Source organism: Nerophis ophidion, linkage group LG03, assembly GCF_033978795.1.
Source record: "Nerophis ophidion isolate RoL-2023_Sa linkage group LG03, RoL_Noph_v1.0, whole genome shotgun sequence".
NCBI lineage: Eukaryota > Metazoa > Chordata > Actinopteri > Syngnathiformes > Syngnathidae > Nerophis > Nerophis ophidion.
In genome coordinates this window covers 53,578,606-53,590,449 of record NC_084613.1, presented here as the reverse complement: position 1 = coordinate 53,590,449, position 11,844 = coordinate 53,578,606, and the positions used below count along the sequence as shown (strand labels likewise).

At 40.9% G+C, this 11,844-nt stretch overlaps 1 protein-coding gene across 4 annotated transcripts in view; it reads right to left on the bottom strand.

Annotated features, from left to right (window-relative positions):
• srrm1 (serine/arginine repetitive matrix 1) overlaps nucleotides 1–6,938 on the bottom strand; it is a 26,378-nt gene extending 19,440 nt beyond the window's left edge. For all 4 annotated transcript variants that reach the window (XM_061895613.1, XM_061895619.1, XM_061895620.1 and 1 more), the window contains exons 1-2: nucleotides 6,783–6,938; nucleotides 5,970–6,059 (exon numbers count right to left, since the gene is read on the bottom strand). In XM_061895613.1, the coding sequence (XP_061751597.1) occupies nucleotides 5,970–6,059; nucleotides 6,783–6,803 (111 nt within the window). In that variant the 5' untranslated portion in view covers nucleotides 6,804–6,938. The remainder of the gene's footprint in view (nucleotides 1–5,969; nucleotides 6,060–6,782) is intronic.
• Nucleotides 6,939–11,844: the final 4,906 nt, after the last annotated feature.

Below are 11,844 nucleotides of genomic sequence, written 5' to 3'. Positions count from 1 at the left end.
GTGACGTCACGGGCTGTTCTGAATATGAGCGCTGCGTCACCCACAGCTAAAAGTCGTCTGCTTTAACGGCATAATTACACAGTATTTTGTTCATCTGTGTTGCTGAATCTTTTGCAATTTGTTCAATTAATATTGGAGAAGTCAAAGTACAAAGACGGAGTTGGGAAGCTTTAGCCTGTAGCCACACAAACACATGGTCATTCCTTGTTTAAAATTCACGAAGGACAAAAACTTTAGTATGGATCACAGCGGACATGGATCCCGACTACATGTCAACCAGCAGGTTTCAGTGAGAAAATTGTGGTTAAAAAGTCGCCTCTTACCGGATATCAGCTGAGCTTGTGCCGTCCATACAGCTGCCGTCGACTTCCTCGAGACACTGCGCGTCAACACCCGGCCGTGGACGTACACCCGACTATCAGGTACAGTTAAACTCACTAAAACACTAGCAACACAATAGAAAGATAAGGGATTTCCCAGAATTCTCCTAGTAAATGTCTCTAAAAAAAATATGGATCCGTTTTAGTAACTACTTTTTTTTTTTTCCTAGTCCGTCCCTATCAATATCCTCAAACACGAATCTTTCATCCTCACTCAAATTAATGGGGAAATTGTCGTTTTCTCGGTCTAAATAGCAGTTTTTGTTGGAGGCTCCCATTAAAATCAATGTGAATATATGAGGAGCCCTCAACATGTGACATCGTCTGCGACTTACGGTAGTGGCAGGGCTTTTCTCCAGTTGCGAACTTTATCGGGGATGTTCTCTACTAAATCCTTTCAGCAAAAATATGGCAATATCGCGAAATGATTAAGTATGACACATAGAATGGACCTGCTATCCCCGGTTTGGTGGATGCAGGATTAGGTCTCTGCTTTTTGCAGGTGATGTGGTTATGATGGCTTTATCTGGCCAAGAGTTTCAGCTCTCACTGGATCAGTTCACAGCAGAGTGTGAAGCGACTGGGAGGAGAATCAGCACCTTCAAGTCCGAGTCCATGGTTCTCGTCTGGAAAAGGTTGGAGTGCTATCTCCGGGTTGGGGAGGAGACCCTGCACCAAGTGGAAGAGTTCAAATACCTTGGAGTATTATTCACAAGTGAGGGAAGAGTGCATCTTGAGATCGACAGGCGGATCAGCGCGGCGTCTTCAGTAATGCAGACACTGTATTGATCTGTTGTGGTGAAGAAGGAGCTGAGCCGGAAGGCAAAGCTCTCAATTTACCGGTCGATCTACGTTTCCATCCTCCCCTATGGTCATGAGCTTTGGGGTTAAGACCGAAAGGACAAAATCCCAGGTACAAGCGGCTGAAATTTGTTTCCTCCACCGGGTGGCAGGGCTCTCCCTTGGAAATGGGGTGAGAAGCTCTACCATCCAGGAGGAGCTCAAAGTAAAGCCGCTGCTCCTCCACATAGAGAGGAGCCAGATGAGGTGGTTTGGACATTTGGTCAAGATGCCACCCGAACGCCACACTAGGGAGGTGTTATGGGCACATACGACCGGTAGGAGGCCACGGGGAAGACCCAGGACACTTTGAAAAGACTATATCCCCGGGCTGGCCTTAGAATGCCTCGGGATTCCGCCGGAAGAGCTGGACGAAGCGGCTGGGGAGAGTAAAGTCTGGGCTTACCTGCTTAGGCTGCTGCCCCCGCAAAACGACCTCGGATAAGCGGAGGAAGATGTATGGATGTTTCAAGCTATCTTAATGACCAGCATGCCTGCTCTTGGCTTGCTCTTAGTCTGTGTGAAACATGTACAGCCTTGTCCTCCAGTGATGCTTGATGACACTTAAGATACCAAGAAATTAGGGCTGCACAATATCGACATCTAATCACTATTGAAGTTTTAATTAGTGTAATAACTGCAGGAGGCAAGGTTTTTTTCCTCTGCCTATACCGGCATTTGAGTGACAGACATGTTCGACGATCAGAATTGTTGACCCTTTCATTTCTTTGTCTCTAGCTTCAAAACAAGGAGAGGGGTCTCCCTCTATGCATTGCTTTAGGACACCTGAGCAAATTTAACATAATTAACTTAACACAGTGTGCCCTCTTCAGTCATTCAAAAACTTTGCAGTGTACCCTTTTTGTAGTCATTCTCACTCTTTTGTCAGAGAGCCTTGCTACTCGCGACTCGCTAGTAAGAAATTTCGCAAAGCAACAAAGTACTTTAACAAAGTAGTAGCAAAGTAACAAATGAGTTAAAAAAAAGGTTACAAGGCCAATATTTCAGCTTCAAATCAGATGGGCAGTATGAACCCATCAAAACGGTTGAATGAGCAAGAATGCCGTGATCACATAATGGCAACACACAATGTCCGACTTAGTTTTTCTTACTGGGGAAAAAATTAACTTTAAAATGTTCATATTTTGGTTAAAATTTTGCATACAAAAGTGAGTCATTTCATTTTTAATTTTGTTTAGGCTAAAAAAAATGATTTACCTTCCAATTACAGTACAAATGTTAACAATTCTACAGTAATGAGAAATTAAGGTTGATATCCATTTAAACGGTTACTTGCATTTTTATTAATCAGGATTTCTCCTTTATGTAATTGAAATACTGAAATAGAAGAGTATTACATTATCTGCCGCACTTTATTACAGCAGTCACCCGACAAAGGTTAATCAGGAGATATTACATAATTTCCCACGGAACACCTGACGATCTCTCACGGCACAGTGGTTGAAAATCACTGATATAGATGAAGCATTAGAACGAAGAAGATACATGGCGAAGACAAGTAAGAAGAAGTACACTTGCAAGTTCAAAAATGATTGGAAAAAATAATATCAGTTCATCCAAGACAGCTGGAAGGGGAAGGGGTATGCTGCCAGCAAACAGATACTCATTCATGAACGGATTTTTTATATATATACACACATATATATATATATATTTATATATTCATATTAGGGCTGGGCGATATGGCCTTTTTTAACATCTCATATTTTTACGCCATATCACAATGCACGATATATATCCTGATATTTTGCCTTAGCCTTGAATTAACACTTGATACATATAATCACAGCAGTATGATGATTATATGTGTCTACATTAAAACATTCTTGTTCATACTGCATTAATATATGCTCATTTTAAACTTTAATACAGAGAAGGAAATCACAACTACCGGTAAGTCAATTGACCAAAACTGTATTTATTAAACAGTTATTAGCAGGTGCCTTTTCAAATGATGCTACATATTAGCAGTAATGATACTTTTGGTAGCAACACTTGTGCCCCACACTTGACAAATCAAAGTTGTCTATTCGACATCTTCCTGCTTGAAGCCGAACCACGGCCAGACGATAGACCCCCTGCTGCTTTTCTTGGGAATTAATCTTTCCTTCATTCGCACCTTCTTTCTCTCGTATTACCACTCGCACGGCTTCGCTAGCATCACAGCTAACGTTACCCAGTCTGCTACCTCTCTGCTCCGAGAGGGCGTATACTTATGTGACGTATGACGTGACAGTATGTGACGTGTACGTTTGTGCGCTTTCTGTCTGTGACAAGGAGAGACAAGAAGGAGTGGGAAGAGCCTGTAGTGTAATACCCGAAGCTAAAAGCAATTGCGTCGGAACGTATACTCAAATATCACGATATAGTCATTTTCTAGGGGTGTAACGATAAGTGTATTTGTATTGAACCGTTTCGGTACGGGGGTTTCGGTCCGGTGGTGTACCGAACGAGTTTCCACATGGACACATTAAGTAGCCGCCTATGCTAAAGTCTTAACAAGCTGCTTGGCTCCGTTCGGCCTTTGTGTCTGTCTGTACACAGCACTCAGCATTGTCCCACCGACAACCATCTGATTGGTTAGACGCAAAGCAGTTACAGCCAATCAGCAGTGCGTATTCAGCGCGATAAGAGCCAATCGGCAGTGCGTATTCAGAGCGCATGTGTGTGTGTGTTACAACAGCAAAGCCCCGTCTGTCTGTTATTTCACTTTACCTTTTTCTGTGTTGATTGAGCTGTGTTGAAGCAGCAAAAAAAGGACATGATGTTAAATGAAGAGTTTCTGTCTGTGATAGTTGGTATAATAATGTAACTGCATCTTTAAGCCTACATGAGCTCCATGGTGTTCAGGGATGAATAGTCTCTCCTATTGCTATTGTACTATTTTGTCCAGCTATAATTACATTAATCATTGTAATGTAGAAGCCTAGTTTTGAATGGCAGGGTCCCTGCTATCACGTTGATACAAATATAACATTTACATAATAAAAATCAACTACAGGCTTCCCAAATGCTGTAATAAATTAAGCATGATGAGTTGACTTGAAACTGCTTAGTTTTGCACTTGTTATATGTAGAAGAAAGAAAAGTTTTGTCATTTTATTTAATCTGAGCAACAACTTGAGGCAGTTTAATGTTGATTAAAGGCCTACTGAAACCCACTACAACCCACCACGCGGTCTGATAGTTTATATATCAATGATGAAATATTAACATTGCAACACATGCCAATACGGCCTTTTTAGTTTACTAAATTGCAATTTTAAATTTCCCGGGAGTTTCGTCTTGAAAACGTTGTGTAATGATATGTACGCAAGACGTCACAGGTTTTTAGGAAGTATGAGCGCTGCACACACACACAACTAAAAGTCGTGTGCTTTAACCGCATAATTACACAGTATTTTGGAGATCTGTGTTGCTGAATCTTTTGCAATTTGTTAAATTAATATTGGAGAAGTCAAAGTAGAAAGACAGACTTGGAAAGCTTTAGCCTTTAGCCACACAAACACACGGTGATTCCTTGTTTAAAATTCCTGGAGGTGAAACTTTACTATGGATCAGAGCGCGGTCAAGCGAACATTAATCACGACCGAATGTCAACCAGCAGGTTTCGGTGAGAAAATTGTGGTTAAAAAGTCGCTTCTTACGGGAGAAAAGCTGAGCTTCTGCCGCCCATAGCTGCCGCCGACTCCCCTGAGACATTGCCGTCAAGACACCCGTGGACACACCCCTCCGACTATCAGGTAACATTAAACTCACTAAAACACTAGCAACACAATAGAAAGATAAGGGATTTCCCAGAATTATCCTACTAAATGTGTCTGAAAACATCGGAATCCGTCCCAATGCAATCGCGTTTTTTTTCTAGTCCGTCGCTATCAATATCCTCAAACACAAATCTTTCATCCTCGCTCAAATTAATGGGGAAATTGTCGTTTTCTCGGTCCGAATATCACTTTTTTGTTGGAGGCTCCCATTAAAATCAATGTGAATATGTGAGGCGCCCCCACACTTGTGACGTCATCGTCTGCGACTTGCGGTAGAGGCAGGGTTTTTCTCTTAGCACCTAAAGTTGCGAACTTTATTGTGGATGTTCTTTACTAAGTCCTTTCAGCAAAAATATGTCAATATCGCAAAATGATCAAGTATGACACAGAATGGACCTGCTATCCCCGTTTAAATAAGAAAATCTCATTTCAGTAGGCCTTTAACATGGGCAGAATTATTATAGTGTTCCCAATGTTAAAAGAATATTGCCATTGTTTACAAATTTGGTAAATAAATAACCAAAAAAGTTATATTTTCTTATTCTCCTACTGTACCGAAAATGAACCTAACCGTGACCTCTAAACCAAGGTACGTACCGAACTGACATTTTTGTGTACTGATACACCCTTATCATTTTCTATATCGCACAGAGAAAAACCCGTGATATATATATATATATATATGAAAATACTTGAAAATATACACCCCCCCCCCCACACCTCAACACCCCCGTTGCTGATCACATACTTCGTGATAATCCTTAATTTTAAATGATGGGAAAAAATTCCCTCAAAAGTGCAGTTCCCCTTGAAGGCTACCATCAAATTAGAATCATATTTGTTGGCCAAGTGTCTTTAAAACACAATTGTTTTGTTGCCTGTGGATGGAGGCAACAATATATTTAGGAGTTAAAAACAGACATTGAAAAACATATGTGGATAAAATGTAGATTTTGTGTACCTTTTTGTCGAGACATTCTGCAAATTTCAGTTGCTTCAGTAGTTTCTTGTGCTTGTTGCTAAACCGGTTGTCTTGTTCCGCGCTTGTGCCCTGCAAGAATAAATGAACACATGTCTGCTGGTAATCCAAGAATGGCAATTTGACAACACAAGCACAAGCCATACGCTATACGTCGTCCATTTATTTCCAATTATATTAGAGGATGAATTTAAAATTCAAATACATTGAGAAAATTCCATAAACTGTGTTGCTACGGTAATTTCAAACAGCAAACGAAACCTATGACATTGCTAGCACCGGGCTAACTTTTCCATAAAAAAAAGCAGGATGTCCAAACCTACACCGCCACATAACAACGCAGTCAAAATAGTTTTAATGCCACATTTTAATAAAGGTCACGTTAGACACAGGGACTGATAGTAAAACAAGCCACATTAGCAACGGGAGCAACGCGCTCACGAAGGAAACGCTGAACCACCCGGTCGCCATCTTTATTAGTAGCGGCTTACATATAACCTGCTAGCAAACTTGGACGTTACTCTCAGTGTAACAGACGGGCGAGCCTTGCTTTAAACTCCATTTATAGCAATAATACAACCGTACATGTTGTGCTGTAACAGTAAATAAAGAGTTCAAAATAAATATGTAGCCACATGCTATGTAGCCTAGCACCAGCTAATAGTCGCAGCCCACGTTTGTCACTCGATGGGATGCAACTCAGCAATTCAGATACCGAACACACGCACAAAGAAGAAATTAATATCATAATAAGAGCATATTTTGAAAAAGCTACTGAAATGCAGAACAGCTTACGCGGAAGAACCCGGCGTCCATGTTGGAAGAATAGAGATGTGAGTAGGCCGCAGCTGTGTGAGACGTCTGCAGCGCTGTGTGGTATAACAGTACTGTAGGCAGGGGGAGAGTGCGCCCCTAGCGGACGTAGCAGGAACTACAAAGGCCGGAGGAACGGCTTCAACTGCCTCTTTCATGCTTATGCCATAAACACCACGTATGCCCTTTCTTTTGGCGTTTTTGGACGAAAATAGGTGCTTGGATTTAGTCTAATTGATGTGCAGCTGAGATAGGCTACAGCACCCCCCGCCACCCCAAAAGGGACAAGCGGTAGAATAGAATAGAGTGGACTTTATTGTCATTATATTTGCATATAACGAGATTAAAGACTCCAATTTAAGGTGCGGTAGTGCAGTGGTTCTCAACCTTTTTTCAGTGATGTACCACCTGTGAACATTTTTTTAATTCAAGTACCCCCTAATCGGAGCAAAGCATTTTTGGTTGAAAAAAAGAGATAAAGAAGTAAAATACACCACAATGTCATCAGTTTCTGATGTATTAAGTTTTATACCAGTGCAAAATATTGCTAATTTGTAGTGGTCTTTATTGGTAAAAGTATTGGGAAAATGTTATAAAAATAACTAAAAAGTTGTTGAAAAATAAACAGGTGATTCAATTATGAATAAACTAAGATTTCTACACATAAAAGTAATCATCAACTTAAAAGTGCCCTCTTTGGAGATTGTAATAGAGATTCATCTGGATTCATGAACTTAATTCTAAACATTTCTTCACAAAAAAGAAATCTTTAACATCAATATTTATGGTACCTTTTCAAAAAATATAGATGTCAACACTGAATATTGCATTGTTGCATTTCTTTTCACAGTTTATGAACTTACATTCCTATTTTGTGGAAGTATTATTCAATAAATATATTTATAAAGGATTTTTGAATTGTTGCTATTTTTGGAATATTTAAAAAAAAAATCTCACGTACCCCTTGGCATACCTACAAGTACCCCCAGGGGTACGCATACCCCCATTTGAGAACCACTGCGGTAGTGGGAACAAATATGGGGTGAAATAAATAACACAAGAGGTAATAAAGGAAACAACTAAAAATTGAAATAAACAGACTACTATCCAATAAAAATAATAAGCAATCTTGTACAATATACAAAACACTATTCGGTCCCGGCGTAGCAGCGTGCGGTCTGCTAGCTGCAGAAAATTGGATGAATGGATGGACATTTGATCCCCTTAAAAATTCATACATTTATATTTGGTATTTGACTCAACAAGATTTGTGGGACAAAAACATTTTGAAAATTGTGAGAAAAGGGAGATTTTTCTATGCACCAGCAGAGTTTTCCAATCTGCACTGTATTTGCTTAAGGGAGAGTCATTATTTTTTTCCTCAAAATCTTAATTTCTTTCTGTTCTTTCCGTAAGCACTGCTTGTTTCACTGTACGTCCACCATAAATGTATTAATTGCAACTTTATGCCCTAAATGTTTACTCCAGTATCTATCTCTTTATCTTTAATGTGTATCGGCTGGGTCATCTCTGCGCTGCTGATCCGCCTCCGCTTGGGATGGTTTCCTGCTGGCTCCACTGTGGACGGGACTCTCTCTGCTGTGTTGGATCCACTTTGGACTGGACTCTCACGGTTGTGTTGGATCCACAGTATCATGTTAGATGCGCTCGACATCCATTGCTTTCGGTTCCCCTAGAGGGGGGTGGTTGCCCACATGTGCGGTCCTCTCCAAGGTTTATCATAGTCATCATTGTCACCGACGTCCCACTGGGTGTGAGTTTTCCTTGCCCTTATGTGGGCTCTACCGAGGATGTCGTTGTGGTTTGTGTTGTGGTTTGTGCAGCCCTTTAAGACACTAGTGATTTAGGGCTATATAAATAATCATTGATTGATTGATTGATTGATTTAATGTGTAATTAATCATATATTATTTTGTGTAACTTATAATCATATGATCGTAACATATTACATTTTATATTTACCATCCATTTTCTACCGCTTGTTCCCTTTTGGGGTCAAGGGGGGTGCTGGAGCCTATCTCAGCTGCATTCGGGCGGAAGGCGGGGTACACCATTCTATTTATTTAGTTTATTTTAGGCAGCACGGTGGAACAGCGGTTAGTGCATTTGCCTCACAAAAGGTCCTGAGTTCAATCCCGGGCGCTGGATCTTTCTGTGTGGCGTTTGCATGTTCTCCCCGTGACTGTTTGGGTCCCCCCTGGGTACTCCGGCTTCTTCCCACCTTCAAAGACATGCACCTGGGGATAAGTTGATTGGCAACACTAAATTGGCCCTAGTGAGTGAATGTTAGTGTGAATGCTGTCTGTCTATCTGTGTTGGCCCGGCGACTTGTCCAGGGTGTACACCACCTTCCGCCCAAATGCAGCAACCCCGAAAGGAACAAGCGGTAGAAAATGGATGGATGGTTGGATAATTATTTTTAATTTACACTTTGGACAGGGATGAGGGGAAGAAACTAAAACAAGTCTATGCTTTATGGAGGGCCAAATAGGAAAAATATAACAAGTAAATACATTTTCAAATATTTGCTGAAATGTATTATTAATTATTTATCAATAGAAGTAAATACATAATTGTGTTAACTTATGTGTCATTGATTTAAACACACATCTAATCAGCTAATCCTTTTGTAATTTATTTTGTTATTTTATGATATACCCCGCCTTCCGCCCGAATGCAGCTGAGATAGGCTCCAGCACCCCCTGTGACCCCGAAAGGGACAAGCGGTAGGAAATGGATGGATGGATGATTAAATCTTTCTTTTTATGTCCTGTCCAGCCACTCTGGCAAATCATATTGTTGATGTAGATGCCCTTATCTGCTGTACAGATTTGCTGTACAAAGAGAAGTGTAGGATACTCTTGTTGCCTTTTTGTATTTAACTTTATTAAATTGATATATTTAGTGTTTGGTGCAGGAGCAGGAGAAGATAGAAAGAACAAATGATTTTAATATTTGAGGTGTTTAGGGCACATCCAACCGGTAGGAGGCCACGGGGAAGACCCAGGACACGTTGGGAAGTCTACGTCTCCCGGCTGGCCTGGGAATGCCTCGGGATCCCCCGGGAAGAGCTAGACGAAGTGGCTGGGGAGGGGGAAGTCTGGGCTTCCCTGTTTAGGCTGCTGCCCCCGCGACCCGACCTTGGATAAGCAGAAGAAGATGGATGGATGGATGGATAATCATTTTCATTAATCCATTTTCTACTTCTTGTCACTATTCAATAATTTGATACCTATTTAATTGCATGATTTAATGGTTGATTTGATGAATCAATGATACATTGAAGTAAATATTATAAGATTTATTAAAGGGGCCATACTGTGATTTCTTCCCCCCCACACCTCCTTGTGATCTACATCACATGTGATAGTGGTTCTTTGGTCTAAATTGTGCACAGAATATGTTTTACAGAACTTCTTCAAGCCGCTTTCTGACTGTCTCTTTAGAATTTGCTGTTTTGTGGGTGGGCTCATTTACGGGCTGAAGTCCTCCTCCAGGGCATGCCTCTTTTGACTGCGTCTCTACCCCGTCAGCCATCTTGTAGTTTTTAGCGCCTCTATATGGAGTCCACTGACAGATATAAGTTAAAACTATACACTAATTGGTATTAGAAATGATAACAGTGGAGGATTTTAGCACGCATGTGCACGTAGGAGCCAGTCTGCCCCACAACAAGAGGATAAAGGTCTACTGAAATTAGATTGTCTTATTTAAACGGGGATAGCAGGTCCATTCTATTCGTCATACTTGATCATTTTGCGATATTGCCATATTTTTGCTGAAAGGATTTAGTAGAGAACATCGACGATAAAGTTCACAACTTTTGGTGCTGATAAAAAAGCCTTGCCTTTACCGGAAGTCGCAGACGATGACGTCACAAGGGTGAGGGCTCCTCACGTCCTCACATTGTTTATAATGGGAACCTCCAGCAGCAAGAGCTATTCGGACCGAGAAAACAACAATTTCCCTATTAATTTGAGCGATGATGATATTGATAGCAAAGGACTAGAAAAAAAAAGGCTGTCAAAAAAAAAAAAAGGCTATTGCATATATTCAGATGTTTTTAGACACATTTGCTAGGATATTTCTGGGAAATCCCTTATCTTTCTATTGTGTTGCTAGTGTTTTAGTGAGATCAAATAGTACCTGATAGTCGTAGGGGTGTGTCCACGGGTGTCTTGAGGCCAGTGTCTGAGGGAAGTCGACGGCAACTGCATGAACGGCGCAAGCTCAGCTGATCTCCGGTAAGAGGCGACTTTTTACCACAACTTTCTCACCGAAACCTGCCGGTTGACAAGTGGTCGGGATCCATGTTCGCTTGACCGCTCTGATCCATAGTAAAGCTTCACCTCCGGGAATTTTAAACAAGGAATCACCATATGTTTTTGTGGCTAAAGGCTAAAGCTTCCCAACTCCATCTTTCTACCATGACTTCTCCATTATTAATTGAACAAATTGCAAAAGATTCAGCAACACAGATGTCCAGAATACTGTGTAATTGCGCGATGAAAAGAGACGACTTTTAGCCGCAAATGGTGCTGCGCTAATATGTCCTCTACAGTCCGTGACGTCACGCGCACGCGTCATCATTCCGCGACATTTTCAACAAGAAACTCCGCGGGAAATTTAAAATTGCAATTTAGTAAACTAAAAAGGCCGTATTGGTATGTGTTGCAATGTTAATATTTCATCATTGATACATAAACTATCAGACTGCGTGGTCGGTAGTAGTGGGTTTCAGTATAGGCCTATAAAGGAAAATAAGGGCCTTATTGACTACAACTTTGGACTACAACTGAATAAAAAGGGATGACTCGCACAGAGCTCTTTGGATAAACCTCGACCATACATGGAGATATCTGTTGACTAACACAGGCAAAATACATCACCAAAGTCATAAATTCCAAACGAATTGTTTGGAGCGAATTTGGATGAAGGCAAGATTGTTTTATAAATATCTCTGCCATGCTTCCATGGTTCGATTTAAAATTCACAGGATTTATGGGGTTCCCAAATATGCAAA